The 19,485-nt window shown below is 52.2% G+C and overlaps 1 protein-coding gene across 1 annotated transcript in view; it reads left to right on the top strand.

The window, feature by feature from the left end:
* The window catches only part of LOC121464013, an 89,766-nt gene extending 72,444 nt beyond the window's left edge, over positions 1 to 17,322 (top strand). Inside the window, 17 exon segments of the mRNA XM_041676605.1 lie at positions 1,433 to 1,521; positions 2,177 to 2,314; positions 3,027 to 3,162; positions 4,359 to 4,471; positions 4,552 to 4,610; positions 4,612 to 4,652; positions 5,231 to 5,353; positions 5,356 to 5,399; positions 6,862 to 7,026; positions 9,261 to 9,426; positions 10,523 to 10,603; positions 11,970 to 12,109; positions 12,145 to 12,258; positions 16,093 to 16,278; positions 16,365 to 16,497; positions 16,500 to 16,541; positions 17,126 to 17,322. Of these exon segments, the coding sequence (XP_041532539.1) occupies positions 1,433 to 1,521; positions 2,177 to 2,314; positions 3,027 to 3,162; positions 4,359 to 4,471; positions 4,552 to 4,610; positions 4,612 to 4,652; positions 5,231 to 5,353; positions 5,356 to 5,399; positions 6,862 to 7,026; positions 9,261 to 9,426; positions 10,523 to 10,603; positions 11,970 to 12,109; positions 12,145 to 12,258; positions 16,093 to 16,278; positions 16,365 to 16,497; positions 16,500 to 16,541; positions 17,126 to 17,322 (1,967 nt within the window).
* Positions 17,323 to 19,485: the final 2,163 nt, after the last annotated feature.

Below are 19,485 nucleotides of genomic sequence, written 5' to 3'. Positions count from 1 at the left end.
AAGCCAGCCACACTGAACCTTATAGAAGAGAAAGTGGAAGTACACTTGAACACATTGGCACAGGGAACCACTTCCTAAATAGAACCTCAGCAGCACAGACACTGAAAGAAACAATTAATAAACGGGACCTCCTGAAACTGGAAAAACTTAGGTAAAGCAAAGGACACGGTCAACAAGACAAAACGACAGCCTACAGAATGGGAAAAGATCTTCACTAACCCCACATCAGACAGAGGTCTGATCTCTAAAATACACAAAGAACTCAAGAAATTGGACACCAAAAGATCACATAATCAAAATAATAATAATAATAATAAGAGTACAAACCTAAACAGAGAACTCTCAACAGAGGAATCCAAAATGGCTGAAAGACACTTAATGAAATGTTCAGCATCCTTAGTCATCAGAGAAATGCAAATCAAAACAACTCTGCTATACTCATAGCAGCATTATGTGTGATAGCCAAAACCTGGAAACAACCCAAATGCCCCTTGACTGAAGAATAGATAAGGAAAATGTAGTACATTTACACAATGGAGTACTACACAGCAGAAAAACAATGTCATCTTGAAATTTGTGGGCAAATGGATGGATCTAGAAAACATCACATTGAGTGAGGTAATCCAGACCCAGAAAGACAAATATCATATGTACTCACTCATAAGTGGCTTTTAGACATGAAGCAAAGAAAACTAGCCTACAGTGCACAATCCCAGAGAACCTAGACAACAAGGAGGACCCTAAGAGACATATATGGATCTAAACTACATAGGATAGAGAAAAAGAGAAGATCTCCTAAGTAAATTAAGATCCTGGGGGCCATGGGAGAGGGTAGAAGGGGAGGGGAGAAGAAGGGAGGGGAGCAGAGAAAAATATATAGCTCAATAAAAAGAAAAAAGAAAAAGAGGGGCTGGAGAGATGACTCAGCATTTAAGAGCACTGCCTGCTCTTCCAAAGGTCCTGAGTTCAATTCCCAGCAACCACATGGTGGCTCACAACCATCCATAATGAGATCTGATGCCCTCTTCTGCCCTGCAGGCATACACACAGATAGAACAGTGTACATAATAAATAAATAAATCTTTTAAAAAAAAGAAACAAAGTTTATCTAATCAGACATACCTGGGCAGCCCTCATACTTCAGAGATCTGCAGAATGTGGCATTTAAAATAATGGTTAAGAAGCTTATTATATTAAACAGAGACTCTGAGGGCCTAGCAGTAACCCAAGGTCTCCACAGAAGATTATTGGAAGACCATGATGTCTCCACCTGGATTATGACAATGCTGACCACTGGGCGAGATGCCCCGTACAACACCTGCTGCCAGGACCCGGTCCAGACTGTGGGCAAACAGCAGGGCATTGGAGAATTGATTGCACCACTTTTCCTAGACGAAATAAGGTCAGTCTTTTCCATGGCCCTCTTCTACAGGGAAAAAAAAAATCACCTTATGGGTCTGGCTAAGACTCTTTAAGACTGCTGTTCTGGATACTTCTGCCTCCAATGCTATGAAGACCTGGGTATGGCTAACTGTATATGGACTCTGGTCCCTGTCAGTTTTAACAGATTTGGAAACTACTTGGTGTGTACTCAGGCATATTTTATTTATCCTTCTGGGATCTCTGATAGTATTGGTGGCTAGGCCAGCTATAATATTGTCAGTTTAGCAGCAACAGGTATCCAGACCCTTCCACAAAGCTATAGCCAGCTTGTTAGCTCATTTTATAGATATAACAATCAAGCCTTGCCTTTTCTAAAGCTACTAGGTCCATTTTAAAAAGCAAGCATCCTTATCCTTAGCTATAAGTTTAAAAGGCCACGGCTCAGGAAGCCAAGGATCTAATTGCCACTAACTCAACCCACACCTAGGAGCCCCACCATGGAGCCTGGTCTACCACCCTGAGCATTGTCCTTGTGTAACGCTGCCCTCTGTGGTCACAAGAGGTATCACCACTAGATCCCTGTCGCGGGTCCTGAGCCAGTATCTGTATCACTGTTGCAGCCCAAGAGCTGCCCGCATCACACCTCAGGGCCTGCCTAGACCCAAGATCCTTATTTCATCAGAGTTTGTTCATCTCAGGAAGCTGTAGGCCCCTTTCTGGGGCTCTGGGAGCAAAGCCTGGAGCTAAGCATCATCTGGCTGAGATCTGATCCCCTACACTTTCCCTTCACCAGCTCCGGTACTCCAAGGATGAGACCCAAAGCACTGCTGTCCTAGGGATGGAGGAGCGCCGTTCCCATGTCAGTGCCAGCCTGCGGGCTGCTAAGGACAGCCTAGACAATGCTATTCAGCTGCAACTGACCTTCCTCCAGGTGTGGAGGTTCCTAAGAAAAGAGAAATCGTGTTTGAGACCTCACTTTTGTGGGGACTGGTATAAGCCGGGCTCTGAAGGCGGCAAACTGGCTGGAAGGGACTCTCAGCTGTGTGTCTGTCTTTAGTGGTCATCTCTTAATCCTAGGCATTGTTCCAGAAAGAAGCTGGGATATAGCACAGGACAGAACTGGTAGGCTCTGGCTGTCACTGAATAGATCATCTAGTTGAGGCAGGTGGCAAAAGTCATATAAATAAACCATATATATGATTAGGGGTCAGGAAGTGTCACCTAAGGAGGTGACACTTGAGCTATACAACAAGCATTTTGGGGGAAAGAGCATTCTATGCTAAGGGTCTGGGATGGGGATGAGTCGAGAACTGGCTAGAAGCCCTGGGGCTGGGAGGGGATGGCAGGAGGAAGTGTGGTTGGTCTGCAGGTGTCAGGCCTGTCAGCCCAAATAGGCTGGAGTCTCTGCTACAACTTCCTTCCTTCCAGGCTCTGGAAGAAATGTCTCAGCCCACCCTCTCCCTCTACACTGTCCACTCACACTTAGGATATACTTAGCATTGTGGTTCTGATTAGTATTGTGGTTCTGACCACACACAACTTTTTTCCCTTTCTGGATGCATCTGCCCTTCCCCGCCCCAGGCTGGTGTGCGGCTCGGCTCTGAGAGGCGATGCACTAGCCACCCCATTCTCTTCTGGCTCAGCACCCTTCACGCAGAGCTGACCCTGAGGACTGTGTTCCAGAGAGCCTGTCTGGCACCAGGCTGTGCAGTGGGATGGCAGGGAACTGGCCCTCATTGGAAGCCTCTCCAGGCCCGTCTCAGAGCCTGGGGACTCAGGGTGAGTAGCTGAGGAGCAGGAGGCGTGGGCTTCGGGGTGCTCTCACTTGCCACGGTGAGTGCCTGCTTTTCCTTGTGCTATTCTAGGCCTCTAGAATCCTCAGGACACAAAAGATGGCTCTCAAAGGAGATAGGCAAAGAGCTAGGTGGAGCTGCAGCCCAGTTGGTAGAGTAAGTGCTTGCTTAGAGCATTTGATCCCCAGCACCTTAAAAAACAGTGTGTGTGGGGGGGGGGGGCATGACTGTAATCTCAACCCCCAGGAAGTAGAGGCTGGAAGGTCAGGAGTTCAAGGTCATTCTCAGCTACATAAAACCTTGTCCCAAATAAATCAAAATTAGCAACAAAAGCAAAATGGAGCCAATGAGATGTTTCAGTGGGTGACAACCTGAGCTGGGACCCAGAAGCTAAAGGAGACAACCAACTCCCACAACTGTTCTCTGATCCCCCACACATGTGGACTGTGGCACATGTATGTTCATGTACACATACGAATAGGTGTACTAAATTGTCCTGAATGAAGCCCAGTGGTTTAAAGTTACCAGGAGGGTGAGCAGGGAGGCTGCGGTAGGCCCCTGCATCAAGGTCAGCAACAAGCTAAGGGGAGGGGTCTCTGTTGGTCTCTGGGTTCTCTCTGGAGCTCAGTACCCTCTGGCTGTCACCTGAAGCCTAGTTTGAGGCTAGGGTCAGTCAGCCAAAGTGTGCTCCCTGGTGGCTGCTCAGAGGTCAGGAGGGGAAGTGGTAACAAGCCTCTGAAGGCCAAGGCTTGAACATTCCAGTGGTCATCAAGGAACAATGGCATGTCCTGAGGCCGGGGCTGGGACAATGCAAGCAGTTGTGATAGCAAGGACACAGGGAGCTGGATTTGAAAGGTCAGGGGAGACCTTGATGGGAGAGGAGGCTGTCAGCCAAGGACCTAGGAATGTGAGCTCTGGAGCAGTAAGTGCAAAGGCCCTGAGGTCGGAGCTAAGCTGAGGAGCTTCTGATGGAAGAGACTGGCTGATGGTAGGGTAGGACACTCAGGACCCAGAAGGGTGAGGCCTTTCTCAGTTTCCCAGTATGGGGTTCTGGAGTCCTAGTAGGAGGACCAAAGTTCCTGAAGCCCACTTCTTCTCCAGGGAAGATGAAGGCAGCCACAATCCAGCCAAAATCTCCTTGTCAGAGGCGGTGATGGCCTCACCTCTGTTCCCTCCTCATAGAGATTCAGCAATCAAGGGACAGAGGCTCACCTGTGACTCTGGAGGTTACCTGGGCTAACAGGTCCTCTACACACAGTGTGGCCTGGGATGGCTGCTTGACTGCCTCCTAACTGGCTCACTGGTGACCTCTTGCTTAGGATCCTCATTCTGGGCCACCCAGTAGGCCTTGGGCTCATCTTTTGGTTCATGTTAGCTCAAGGGAACTTGGGCCCTGGGCCCGCTGCAGGCCTGTGTGGCCCTGACTCAGATCCGGGTCTCTCTCCTGGGGCCAACACCAGCCGCAGCAGAATGTGACATGAGGCCCAGGAAGCCAGACTCAGAGCCAGGCATTGGCAGGGAGCCCTGGCAGCTATGGGAAGTGCCGAGCTTAAGGCAGTGTAGTTCTGGGTTCAGGTGCTGACTACGCCATGGGATCTAGGCCACTCTTTCCTCTAGCTGAGCCTTGCTTCATGTGAAATGGATGTGATAGTCCTGTCCTACCAGGAAATAGATCACTCCGATTGGTGTTCAGCAGTGTGTAGGCGCTGCTAGTGCTAGGGTCTGTACATATGGGGGAGGGGCAGGGCTCACCTCCCATCTCCCCATCAACCAGGGCTTCCAGAGGGCTGAGTGCAGCTCTTCAGAGTGTGGGACAAAAGAGAGACTGCACTGAAATGGGGACTCTGGCTCTGAGTCTGTCCACCTCAGCCCCCTGCCCCAGGTTTCTGAGACCCTGGCTCTGAGTCTGTCCACCTCAGCCCCCTGCCCCAGGTTTCTGAGACCCTGGGGTCCTAAGGCTGGGGTCACTGGCACTTTGTCTCTGTGTGGGTGACACTCACCCCTGTGGGTACTGTGGGCATTCTCTCCTATGTGATAACCCTCACGTCATGATCCATTCCAGAAGCATCAGCTGCCCCAATGGGACAAGGTCCACACACAGGCCACACTAGAGGACATCCTCACGGGCCCCTGTGTCCAGCACAGCTTCCAGGGCACAGTGGAGACTGACCACACACACAGTTAAGCTTCACCCTTCATCTGGGGCTTTGCAGCTTGCCCAGGGTGAGTCTGCTGAGCAGGGTGGGTACAAGGAACCAGGGCCCTGAGGAGGGGGAGTACCTGGGACAGGCGGAACTGTCACAGTGGCTCTGCACACATCAGCTGTGGGGCATCTATCACTAGTTTACATGAGAGAAGGAAGCGGGGAGATTGTGATATTCAGGAGGATGTGCAAACGAGAGCTGTCACCAACACCACTGCTGAGGCACACACTGGGACCCAATCCTGCCACTACCTGGGCTTGTCGCCTGAGCCCCCCACCATTCTCAGGTCCCCCTATCCATCTCTCTTCCTCTTTCCTGTCCCTTCCCCACCCATGCTCATACCTACCTGCCTTCCCGCCCACCCTCCTGCTGTCCACCTACCACCCACCCAGCCATCTATCCATCTGCTGAGTGAGAGGCAGGTGCCACTCTGCTGGAGAGCTAGCTGTCCAGAGTGGAGGAAAACAGGACAGACCAAAGTCGTATGCTCAGGGCCTGGGGGAGGGTGGGATGGGAGCAGGGCTTACGAGTGGTCTCAGGACACCTGCAGGCCCCGCAGAGGTCACACACAGGCACTGTGCAGGAGTTATGCATAGGCACCTGTGCAGACATGCTTCGCTCACACAGGCACCTGTGCAGGCATGCTTCACTCACACAGGCACCTGTGCAGGCATGTTTCATCCACACAGGCACCTGTGCAGGCATGCTTCACTCACACACGGGCACCTGTGCGTGCATGCTTTACCCACACATGGGCACCTGTGCATGCATGCTTCACCGACACGGGCACCTGTGCAGGCATGCTTTACTCACACGGGCACCTGTGCAGGCATGCTTCATTCACACAGGCACCTGTGCAGGCATGATTCACTCACACAGGCACCTGTGCAGGCATGCTTCACTCACACGGGCACCTGTGCAGACATGTTTCACCCACACATGGGCACCTGTGCAGGCATGCTTTGCCCACACACGGGCACCTGTGCAGGCATGCTTCACCCACACACGGGCACCTGTGCAGGCATGCTTCACCCACACAGGGTACCTGTGCAGGCATGCTTCACTCACACACAGGCACCTGTGCAGGCATGCTTCACTCACACACGGGCACCTGTGCGTGCATGCTTCACCCACACACGGGCACCTGTGCAGACATGTTTTACCCACACACGGGCACCTGTGCATGCATGCTTCACCCACACACGGGCACCTGTGCAGGCATGCTTCACCCACACACGGGCACCTGTGCAGGCATGTTTTATCCACACACAGGTACATGTACATGCATGTTTCACCCCCACACAGGCACATGTGCAGGTTTTGCTGAAGAAGGTTGTGGGAGGGGCAGTAGGACCTGTCACCTGCACAGCCTGTTACAGCAATCCGGGTGGGAGGGATCACAGCTTGGGCCAAAATCCAGTGGGGACAAAGCCATTCTCCCTGTGTCTCCTGACCTCTGAACCTCTGCAGTCTTCCTTCAGGTCCTCTCATTCTCCCGGGAGCACAGTCTGGACCAGGGTGCACTACTGTTGCGTTCTCAATACCAGCTGGGTCTTCCTCCAGACCATGACCAGGGCCTGCACTTTAGCCTCACCCCCTACAACCACAGCAGAACTAATGCACCTGACTTCTCTGTGCAGGTGGAGGTAAATGTCTAATCCTTCCAAGTTTCCATGCCAGCAGCCCCTCTGTCTGGGCTGCACTGCCATCTAATGGCTATCAGTGGAACTTCAGGTCTGTACGCTACTAGTCCAGGACTAGAAGCGTGTAGAGTATTCATTCTGGGGAATATTTATTGTTCAGACCCCAGAGTGGCTCCTCCATTACTCCACGGTCCTTCCTTCCCTTTCTATAACCAAGAGACAGATTCTATCCTTCTCAAATGGGACAAGGATGGTGTATCAGTCAAGGTTCTCTAGAGGAACAGATCTGATGGAATGAATCTATAGAAAGGGGACTTATTAGAGTGACTCACAGGCTGTGGTCCAGCTAGCCTGACAATGGCTTTCTACCAATGGAAAGTCCTAGAACCCAGTAAGTACTCAGTCCACGAGGCTGGATGTCTCAGCTGGCCTTCAGTAGACACCATAATGCCGAAGAAGTAGGCTCTACTGCCAGTGAAGGAATGGACGTGCCAGCAGGTTAGATTAGAGGCCAGATTAGAGGTGGATGACACCCCCTCAAAAGATTCAAAGTAGATATTCCCACTTTAAATTATCAAATTAAGAAGGAAATTCCTGAGCTGGGTGGTGGTGGCGCACACCTTTAATCAGCACTAGGGAGGCAGAGGCAGGTGGATTTCTGCGAGTTTGAGGCCAGCCTGGTCCACAGAGGACTTATAGAACAGTCAGGACTACACAGAAAAAAAAAACCCTGTCTTAGCCAGGTGGTGGTGGCTCGCGCCTTTAATCCCAGCACTTGGGAGGCAGAGGCAGTCAGATCTCTGTGAGTTCGAGGCTAGCCTGGTCTACAAGAGCTAGTTCCAGGACAGGCTCTAAAACTACAGTGAAACCCTGCCTCAAAATAAAAACTGTCTTTAAAAATTAAAAAAGGAGAGAGAGAGAGAGAGAGAGAGAGAGAGAGAGAGAGAATTCCTCACAGGTGTGCCCAGCCACAGTTGGGTTTTAGTCAACTCTAGATGTTGTCAAGTTGATAACCAAGAATAGCCATCACAGATGACATTTCTAGGTGGGGTCATGCCCAGAGGCCATGGCCATTCATATCAGGCTGAGTCTCTGGGCCTGCCACTTCCTCAATTACAACCAGGCCTGCTCTGCCCAGCTACGAACGGGTGCTTGATTCCACTCCTGGAATTAGAGACAGAGAGTAAGGCCTGAGGGCAAGCACTTGGGAGCACCCAAATGTGGTCCCCACCCTCCGCTCTCCTTACCCCACTCTGGAGTCTGTGAGGTGCATAGCCTTTGCTCACAAATAACAGACCCAAGCCAACCGTGGCTGGTGGGTCCTTGTTCTCCGGCCGTAACTAATGGCGCTGAAGACAAACTGAAGGCTGGCTTGTCAGGTCCCCAGCCACGCTAGCTCCAAGCAGCTCCTGGTTGTCCTTGGCTTACAGTGCTGCCCTGCAGTCCTTGCCCAGCCCCTGGTCTGTACCGCCTTCAGCAATGCAGCATTTTGCATTCACGGTCTGCTTTATCCCACTGTGGCCTCATTTTTCCTTGACCACCACAGCAAAGACATCAGAGACTGATGAATGCAGCTCAACCCTAAGACTCAATGGAACCTCTGATTTCTGCTGATCTATGTCATATTACAGCCAGAAGCTGAGGCTCAGAGAAGGTGATACCCTTATTTAAGGTTGCACGGCTTTGAGTTGCAGGATCTAGCCTACAGAATACAGGGCAGTGGCCAGAGCAGGAGTGTCTCCCTTCTCCCAGTTGCTCTACCAGTCTCTTGGTCATTTTTAATGGTCCCTCCCCTGGGACCTTAAAGCCTTTGGCATTGTTCCAGTTCATTCAAAAACATTTGTCTTGTACCTCCTCCCTCAAGGATGGGTGCCTATCAGGATTTGGGTAAACACAATGACCCAGGCTTTATGTCCCATGGACACTGGGACTAGAATCCCCAGACCAGTTGCATCCGTCTCAAGAGTGTGCAAGGACAAGGGTTCTAAGCCTCCTAGACTGGGTTGGTGGGGAGACACCTACAAGCGGGCTTTGCTATATATGTTCTACTGTATGTGGTGGGATTCCGAGCCATGTGACGAGCAGGGAACCCGGTGCTCCTGGAAGAACAGTGTGGGTATTTTTCCTGTCTCTTCTCTACTGATTAGATCAGCCCTAGCCCTTCCCTGAGCCTTGGACAGGCAGAGGCCAAAAACCAGAGCAGCCCAGTAGCCAGGCCCACTCAGTCTGGTTCATAGCTTCAAGGCTCCAGGGCTCAGCAGCTCCTCCTGCTGGGCAGCATCTCTACCTCAGCTTCCCAAAGCCTGGTCCTGCTGGAGGGCAGCATGGATAAGGATGAGAAACTAAGGCTGTTTGTGTTGTGGGCCCTGAGCTGTCTTCAGACTTCTGCCGCCCACATGGAAGGTAAGTGGAAGGTGTTGTGCTTTCCCATCCCTTTAAGGGACAAGCCATGCCCACACCCATTACCTCTGATCTGCCCGCCGCCATCTTGCCCTTTTCCTTTTCTGCTTTCTTGGCGTGCGCACATGTTCTGTCTTTCTCTCCTTTTATCCTCTCTCTCTCTCTCTCTCTCTCTCTCTCTCTCTCTCTCTCTCCTGTAATAAATATTTTACCTTTATGCCTATCTTTTGTGTTTATGTGTCTGTTACCCGCCGCCACCGCCCACGTGGCACATGCCCTCCCGCTGGTGGGAAACTAGCCGCTTGTCGCATGGCGGCTCTGCCAGCCCGCCCCAGGGGACCGACAACTGTCTCTTCAGGGCTAGCAGCTGTGCCACAAACATCTTAGAAATATTTTAAGAATAACAACAGGTATCCAGGCCAGCTAAGCTAGGCCTCACCTTTGTCCAAGGGAGGACAGGGGATCCCTATTTCTGTCCTGTTGAGAACTTAGAAGCACAAGAAAACCCCAGATTTGGGGTGAACTTCTTATCCATATCTGTCGTGACTTTGTTGAGTCAGGCGAGGCTGTGGGGCAGCAGGGGATGGGAGTGGATGTAGCTCATCCACCCAGAGGTGGGTGTGAAGTGGGGACTTTAACTAGAGCAGGAGAAGGGATCACCTAAGTGGTACAGCTCAAGGCTCTTAAACCATAACAGCCTGAGGTTTTGTGTAGGGAACTGGGGAGGCAGAGAGAGAAGGCATGGAGGCAAACTCAGTCCCTCCTGGGCTCCAGAGAGCAGAGAAGAGGGTGAAGCTACAGGCATGCCCCCACAAGAGAGCCGTGGAGGGGGAGGCCCTGCTTCAGTGCAGTGAGCAGCACATTCAGCCACTGGGATGCCTGGCTCTGCAGGTAGCTAACCAGGGCCTCTTCCTAGTTGTACAAGGCTTTCAGGGCCCCTGCTGAGCCACATGGAGGTAAGCAGGCCTGGGATGGAGGGCTCTTGGAAAGTGCAGCAATGCCTAGAAAATCAGAGTGGACAAGTTTAGGGCAGCAGGCACATCCTCCAGTCCCTACGAGGACCTTTTCTCCAGTTCTCGCCTGTCCCTTTGCCCCACAGTCCAGGATGACAGTTCCCGGGTGCAAGCCCAGCTGGAAGAGAGGACCACATGCCTGGGTTACTATGTGAGATCAGAACCTGGTGAGTAGTCCCTGTTAAGGCATCATGTTGGGGTGCCCAGTTCTCAAGCCCCAGTATAAAAGGCTGGAGAGTGCTATCTCTGTAGACTTCCCTCCGATCTTGCCTTAGTTTTCCTGCCTAGGTACAGCCGGTGGGCACCCTGGATAGAGCAACAGAGTGCCTGGTACAGTTGACCTGGATGGGGCTAGGCGCTGTTTAGGCAGGTGGCCAGGTGGTGGCCACCTTGTGGGGCCAGGGTCAGGTCAAGCAAATGCTGACTGGTCACCTGCCTCTCTACCTGGAGCAGCCGCGGCATGAGCTGGACCGTGAGTACAGGAGAGGGCACACCCTGCACTATGCTGGCCCAGGGTCCCCAGGCCTGCACACCTGTCTTCACACCACTGCCTCAGTCAGAATGAAAGTCTAATTTCTTTAGAGCCCCCCCCCCCCACCTTATTTCTTAGGCTCCTGCAGCCTCTGTGCCCTTCTGACATGCTTTCTCCATCCTCATAGGCTCCAAAGTAATGTCTGCTGCCCAGGCTTCATCTGCCCTCTGCCTGGCTTCTCTCATGCACCCAGCCTTGCTGTGAGAATCCAGGGTCACCACTGGGTATCTGTCTATGAGCTCCAGCAAGGTTTCTGTTCTGGTTAGCACACAACCCAGCCCTGAGGACCCTCTCCCCAAGCAAGCTGAGAACCTGGACTCCCCACAATTAAGGAACACTCTTGGTCCTCCTTCAGTCCCTGAGACCCTTGTCCAGGACTAAAGTAATCAGTGGTGACTTGTCTCTGCCTCTAGCTCAGAACTGGCTATGCCTGAGTCCCTGTGTCGCTGACTAGGGACTTGTCTCTGTCCTAGCTCAGAACTAGCTATGCCTGAGTCCCTGTGTCAGTGACTGGCCAGGAGCACACAGATGTCCTCATGGCTATGACTGTCAACTGCAGCACAGGGTAAAGAGCAGAGTTGATTACGGGGCAGGAGGCTGGAGTCCAGGAACCCTACATGCAGCATCCAGAGCCTCAACATGTCACACTGGATGCCACCAACTCCCCCTGGGTTGAACTGTAATGCCCACAGGAAGCATTTACCAGGGAAGCACCGTGTAGATACACAGGGGTTCCACCAGCCTTGTTACAGGGCTTTCCAGCTGGGAGGCACACTTGCACAAACCGGATAGCAGGCCCTTCCCACCAATTCCAGGTAACCAGGTCAGCAGTCCTAGTGTGCCCTCCCTTATTTCTACTCCAGCCTTACTCCAGGGCACAGGCTCTATGTCCTCTAGGCCTGGGATGTTAGGCATGGTTGGCTTGCCTTGCTCACACTATAAAGGTTCTCATCTGCTTCCAGGAGCTCTGGGGCCTCACTCAGGGTGACTACCTATTGCAGAGCCCCTGGTCACACTAAAGGAGGCCTACTCAGAGGTGATGCTGCAGTTGCTGGATGAGGTGTGGTGAGAGGGGGCTAAAGAAGCCAGGCAGTGGCTATAGGCTTGGCTGCTCAGGCTGCCCTGGAGCTGGTGAGGGTGTGTGTGAAAGGGTGGGGTGGGGTTGAACTAATTGAGGGTGGCTCTGATGGTTGTCCCTGCCCTACCCAGGCCACCCACCATACACTGTCCTGGGCTGAGGTTTCCTGGGCCCTGAGGCAACTCTGCAAATCCTTATGGAGCATGTACTCAGTTAGATAAGTGGGGGGCACAGAGACTTGTGGGTTCTGTGTTCCTGCTACATGGCGGGACACAGCAATGGGAAACTGGCCCATCTCACTCTTAGGACAACAATGCCATACAGGTGGTCCTCTTCTGACAGGGGAAACTGAGTTTCAGGCCCTGCAAAAGCTCTGTTCATATTCTACTTGGTTTTGCAAAAGCCTTAGCTATGGGAAAGCCATTCTTGGCCAGCTGCATGGATTTGGTCTGGGGGGCAGGGTCCCAGTCCCTGACCTGTCACGGCTCTACCTCGTCCAGCAAGGATGACGCACGACACACCGGAGCTCTTCTCACTGCAGTTTATTCCAGGACTTCTATCACTTCTCTCTCTCTCCCCTCTCTCCTCTCTCTCTTTCCTCTCTCTCCTCTCTCTCTGGGCAAACCTCTCCCAGCCCTTAAGTAGGCATGGGCTGCCAACCCCGAACTGCCAGGTGGGCACTGCCCATAGGTTCACGCATATGCAGGCAGCTGATAATCATTGCGTGATCATAGCATAGGTCAGGCCTTAGCCATCTCAGGAGTTGATTATACATCTCCATCAGGTGTGACACCACGCAGCTCACTACACTGACCTATGTGTTAGGTGGCATGTGCTACTGAAAGCCGTGGTCAGCAAGTGGATTGAAGAGGAGGGGTGTGTGTGATGGTGCAGTTTGGCCGAGAAGGGGATCCCCATTTCTTGTGTGTGTGGTATACATTTCTGTGGGCCCACAGATGTGTGCACAGTATATGGAGGCTTGAAGCTGATAGAATAATCTTTATTGTTTTTCCACCTTACTCATTGAGGCAGGCTCTCTCAGTCAAACCCAGAGCTCACAGATGAGTAGTCTTGTTAGCCAGTTTGCTTTGGGGACCATCTGCCTCACCTTCTGAGAAAGAAATTACAAGTGCCATCATGATCACCCCGTTCATATGGAGTTCTGACCTCCAGTCCTTATGCTTGTGTGGCAAGCATTTTGGCCCAGGTGACCTTTGAGCAGAGAATTCTGGGCAGGCAGAGGCAAGTGCACCGTTTGGTGCGTGTCTGGAGAACAATAAGGAGGCCAGCAGGCCTTGGACAGGATCATGGTGGCCCAGGGTCTTGGCTCCTGCTTGGAGATAGGCACACATGCCAAACAAGGGTTTTAGCCCAAGGAAAGGTGGATCTGTGGGGGCCAGCCATGATAAGCTAAGTATGGGCAGATCACCCAAAGGAAGTTCTTTACTTCCAACCCGCCAGTGTAGAACTCGGCCATCGATAAATTTAATAAGAGGCCCGAGTCTCAGTAGTTTACCCTGAAGTAATACCTGGTTGCAGGAAGAACCACAAGCTGAGATTACCTGAGCACCACCCAAGAACAGACCATCCAAAGGAAATGCCTGGCATTCCAACTGCTATAGATAGGACCTCCTGCCTGCACACACTCACCAGCACACCCCAGACAAATGACAGCCAATCAGGGGTCCTGAACCTCAGAAACCCCTCACCCCCACCTCTACTACTATAAAAACCCAATTCTTTTTTTTTGTTTGTTTGTTTGTTTGTTTGTTTTTTTGTTTTTGGTTTTTCGAGACAGGGTTTCTCTGTGGTTTTGGAGCCTGTCCTGGAACTAGCTCTCGTAGACCAGGCTGGTCTCGAACTCACAGAGATCTGCCTGCCTCTGCCTCCCGAGTGCTGGGATTAAAGGCGTGCACCACCACCGCCCGGCTAAAAACCCAATTCTAACTGAGCTCGGGACTCTCCATTTATTCCAATACGTTGGACGTGCGGAGAGACTGAGTTTGCAAACTTGCATAAAATAAAGGCTCTTTGCTTTTACATACAGGACTCGGTCTCCTTGTTGGCTTTTGCGGGGACTTCTGGGATTTGGGCATAGCAGATCATGTTGAGGACAGATTATGAAGATGGGCAGGGGGTAGGGCCTTATTTTGACAATGTGGCTGGGTATGTGGTTGCCGGGACAGTGGCGGCATGGAAGGGATGAGAGACAGCCAGAACATAGCTATGTTTAAGGTTAGCCTGGAGGACTGAGACTCAGCTGGAGGTCGGTGGTACAAAGAGTGAGAGAAGATTCCCAAGTACGTGGCCTCGGCAGCTAGAAGGATGATGGAGGTCCCTTTACAGATGGTGACAAGATTGTGTGGTTTCTGTACGTGTGTAACCAATGCTGTGTAACTAGAAATGTGGTGTCTTGAACCACAGGAATTATTCTCACACAGCTCTGGAAGACTGAGGCAGGGTGCTGGCACCTTAGGTGTTGGGTGAACAGGGATTAGCCTGGACAAGTGGCAGCACAGGACGCACAGGTAGGAGCCTCCAAGAATGCCTGCAGTTCCCACCTACTCCAGCAGGTGGCAGAATGGGTATGAAAAATTTGGGCCTACTTGGTTGGACTCCTATTCTGCCTCAGTTTACCCACCTGTAAACTTGGGACATGCCTCCTAGGAGAATGAGTGGAGATACAGCTGCAAACCTGGCAGGGTCTGTGTAGGAAGAACGCTCCAGCAGATGGGACTGAGTGAGGTCTCTTGTGACAGTGAAGGTTTGTTCCTGTAGCTCTGTGGTGGCCATGCCCAGGGCCCATCCCCCTTCCTACTGTAGCCCAGGGTTAGCTGCCTCCTTGCTCCTTCAAACCCCAGGTTTGCTGGGCTCTGTTCCACAGTCATGGAAAGTTCTAGAGTCTTTTCGGTGCCTGTGGAAATCCCAACGATCATTTTGCCCTTCCCAGCTTCCCTTTGGCTGAACCCTGTTCTAGCCCATTCGGCATCATCTCACTATGTTTGTATCCCTGATACAAGTGTCAGTGACACAGCACCCTGAGTAGGCTTCCCCTTCCTTGGTGTCCGTGCCCATCCTATCACCCCACTGCACCCTGGAGCAGGGTAAAAAAAATCAGACAGCTGCGCCTTTACTGCAGGGCCTTGGTCCATCTTGTAAGGACACTTTCTCAGACAGAGGCAGGCCCTCTCTAGGGGATAGCCTGCTAATGTGACATCACCACCCACCAGGGAAAGGCGGTGAGGCTCAGTGGGACATCCCAGCTTCATAGGGGGTCCAGCTCCTCTGTGTCCCTCCAGGAACCTTCTGCTGCCAGCGGGAGATGAACCCCTGGATGCAGGAGAAACTCCTGCGGCCACTCCGCAGCTGCCTGAGGCTAACGTGCTGGCTGAGTTCTATGGGTGCCGGCAGCATCTACGGAGGAGGCCCTTCCAGCCTAAGTCCTGCCTGACCTCTCCACCTCCTCCCTGGGAAACCCTGTGCCTATGGGGCAAAGGGCCTAGTAAGGAGTTGATGACAAGCAGCCACAGGAAAGCCTGCCAAGCCCTCAGTCCCACAAGGTTCTGGGCTTGGTGAGGTCATCTGGGGCTACAGACCTTGGATTTTGTCCGGAATATAACGGGGAGTACACAGCTGCCGAGGGCGCCTTCTGAGGCCAGCCTTCTCCCAGAGGGCCATGAAGGAGCAGGCCGGGTTCCAGCTGGAGTTGGAAGGCCGCTCGCTGAGTGCAGGCTTGCTGGGGAGGCGGTGTCTGCAGCCTTTGGGAGGCCCTGGGAGGCCTGCATCTGGCTCACACTGCTGTATCAACTTCTTCAGCCTCAGTTTCTTCCTGTGTGCAGTAGGAAGGATAGCACAGCTGGCTCCTGTGGGCTCCATGCACAGCATCTGAGCCCAAGGCCTTCTACAGAGGAAGCCCAGCACCAGGTTGGTGTGGTTAGCACCCCTGAATGCAGAGACCCCAGACTTGGGAACACACTTGTTCCTGGGCAGGTTTACTTAGTGTTGATCTTGCCTGGCCTCATCTCAGATTATGCTGTGGTTGCCAGTACCAGGAACCTGGTGACTTTGATGGGCTGGTATGGGGCCTGGGTCCCTGCTGCAGCAGCTTCCTGCCAGCCAAGGACTTCACTCCCCAAACGTTCTCTCTGATGCTGAGCTGCACAGGCTTGGGGTTCATGGCCCTTCAAGTGGAGATGAACCACACAACCCTCATTCTGTATCCCAAGGTGCGTGCTTAGGAGTGGGAGGAGCTTCTTGTCTTTGTCACCTAAAGGTTTGGTGCTGGGAATGATTCAGGCCTTACCCGTGTAGTCCACAGGCTTACAAGCTGTACAACACTGTCAGGCCTCGGGACAGCTGCTGGGATATAGACCTGCCTCCTACTATGCTGAACACTGGGTCCCAGGTTAAGCTGAGCCGTGAGGATGATGTGTCTGTCTCTTATGATGTACCACAGGCCTCTGCAGCCTGACGCTGGGCCTGAGCACCACGGTGGGTCAGGGCTCGGTGCTGCCCACAAGGGCCTTTTTTGGCTATCCCATGGCCAGACTCCAGGGCAGAGGGTGATGTGTCCCTTTCTCAGTAGCACCGTTGTTGGTGTTCCTGGTGGGGAAGAAGCCAATGGGCAAGAGGCAGAAATAATCCCGAAGGTTGTCTTTGCTGACTGGCCACTTCCCTGTTGGGGTGGCAGTGACTGTTGACCTCCTTGCTAGTATGATACAGCTATCTACTTCTAGTCCTGGTGGGTCCTGTTCCGTTATAGATGACCCAGCAGAGGCTGAGTGACTCACTCCTGTTCCCAGGGCCAACATCTGGCCCAGGGTTTCTGACCCATCTTGGCTTTCTTCCCTGGGGGCAGTACACACAGAGAGAAGTCGGCTCTCATGAGGTCCCCATCACGCAGCTAGACCCCCAAGAGGTTCCCGGAAAGCTTGCTAACTGGCCCAGTGGGGAAAGCATTGCAAGGCATAGACACCATCTCCAGATCCTCTCCCCCGCCCTCACCCCCGCTTCTGGGAGCTCTGGAGTCCTGGGGAGGGGAGACGGAGGCTTTCCCAGTAGGTTCCTCCTGCCCTGCAGGTACATCTGCTGGCCTTCTGGGTACCAACAATAAAGAAGCAGATGATGAGCTAATGCTGCCAGATGGCACGGAAGCTGCCGGCCTGGAGGAGCTCGCCCGGGCCTGGCAGGTAAACTGTGGGAATACCCTTCCCCTAGACTCAGTGGAGGACGGGTGCCTGGTGATGGGCAGGCACGGTGATGGGCAGGCTCGGTGATGGGCAGGTACAGTGATGGGCAGGCACCGGTGATGAGCAGGCTCAGTGATGGGCAGGCATGGGTGATGGGCAGGCATACTGATGGGCAGGCACGGGTGATGGGCAGGCTCAGTGATGGGCAGGCATGGGTGATGGGCAGGCATACTGATGGGCAGGCACGGGTGATGGGCAGGCACGGGTGATGGGCAGGCATGGGTGATGGGCAGGCACGGGTGATGAGCAGGATGGGTGATTGGCAGGCACGGATGATGGGCAGGCTCAGTGATGGGCAGGCACGGGTGATGGGCAGGCACGGGTGATGGGCTGGCATTTATTTCAGGTGGACCCTGCCTGCCTCATTCCTCAGACTGTGTGTCCAGGATACCTGTGACCCATGGAGCTGCAATCTGCTTTGTGCCCAGGACTCTGTGCTCTCGGCCTTTCCTCCGCAGTGTGGTGGTAAGTTCTCACCCGGGCCCCATCCCAAATGAAAACCAACGCCATTCTCTGTGCTCCTGCTGGGATGGTAGGTGCTCAGTTCTATGGTGAGCAGAGCCCTAACAAAGTATGTGCAGAGCAGTTCTTACGAAGAAGGAGCTGTTGGCGGAAACAGGAGGAAAGCTAGTGTGAGATCCGCCTGGACTGATGTGTGGATGCTGGAGAGATGGCTCAGCGGTTAAGATCACTGGCTGCTCTTACAGAGAACCTAGGTTCGATTCCCAGCACCCACATAATGGCTCACAACTGCCTATAAGTCCAGTCCCAGGGGAACTGATGCCCTGACTTCACAGGCACCAGGTACACACATGGTACACAGACAGACATGAAGGAAAAACACTCATACATTTATGTATGTGTGTGTGTATAGAAATCAAACTCAGGTCATCAGGTTGGTGACAAAAGCCTTTACACTGAGCCATCTCCCCTGGACATAATGCTAGCATTCTTTGGGGGAAGGTAATGTTGCCTAGAATCTTTACAATCCAAAATCACAAATGCGTGAGATGGACAAGCAGAAGCCATGGGTGATCCGCTTGTTAAAATTAACAGACATTGAAACATGCTAAAGAATTTACTGGCACAAAATGATCAAGATGAAAAAGAAATTTAAAAGAAAGAAAAAGAGAAGATGAAATTTTAAAACCACAAACATAATATTTGTACTTTAAAAATGCTAACAGAACAGAAACCTGCTGGGTGGACTTACAAGAATGCACCTGTGGGTGAAGACAGGACAGTGGTTATTTAAGGAAAAAGAATTTAAAAGACACAGAACTAGACAAAGAACAAATGTATAAATAAGACTTGGTGAGCCTTGAAGGACAATCACACTGTCTGAAACATGTGAATGAAGCCACAGACGGTGGCAGAGAATAAGGCAGAACACCTGAGAAGATAATAGCTAATAACTTACCAAAGTTGACAAGAAACATCATTCATAGATCCTGGAAGTTTAACAAACCCAAACGGGACTAAAAAAAGACTGTGTCCAGGCATCGCAATGACCAAAGGAAAACATGGAAGAGTTTTGGTGTTGCTGTTGTACTGATTTTTAGTACTGGGAGGCAGAACCTGGGGCCTTGTGGGGCCAAGCAAGCACTCCACACTCAGCACATGCTCAGGCCTGAGCATTTCTTTTACCCTCATTCTGAGACAAGATATTACTAAGTGACCCGGGCTAGCCAGGAGCTTGCTCTGCAGCCAGGCAGTCCTTGAACATAAGATCCTCCTGCCTTACCCATCAAGCATCTGGGCTTAAACCTAACAGAGGATTCTGGAGGGGGGAATTCAGTCAGCTAAGAACTTTTGCAAGTACAATGAACCCGAGTTCAGTCCCCAGGAAGTGTGTAAAAGAACCCAGCACAGAGATACATGTTAGCAACTTCAGTGTTGGAGGTGGACACAGGCAGTTCCAGGGCCTGACTCACCAGCCAGTTTAGCCTCGGTGAGCACCAGGCCAAGAGGTGCTATCTCAAAACCAAGGTGGACGGTGCCACAGATGCCACATTAGAACACACACCATCAGCAAGACCGCCATGACAGCAAAGTCCTCATAAAAACAGCAGAAGCAGGAAACGAAGTGACAGGGAGAGGCTGTCAACCTAACAGTCAACTCACACGCATTATCTGAGTTTAAAGCAAAAACAGACTGAGGAGTGCGGAGAGAACTCCTCAGCCCAGCAG

This window comes from Microtus oregoni, unplaced genomic scaffold (assembly GCF_018167655.1).
Source record: "Microtus oregoni isolate MIOR12 unplaced genomic scaffold, Mior012 000027F_ref0000203, whole genome shotgun sequence".
NCBI classification, from domain to species: Eukaryota; Metazoa; Chordata; class Mammalia; order Rodentia; family Cricetidae; genus Microtus; species Microtus oregoni.
This window is presented reverse-complemented; position numbering and strand designations above follow the sequence as displayed.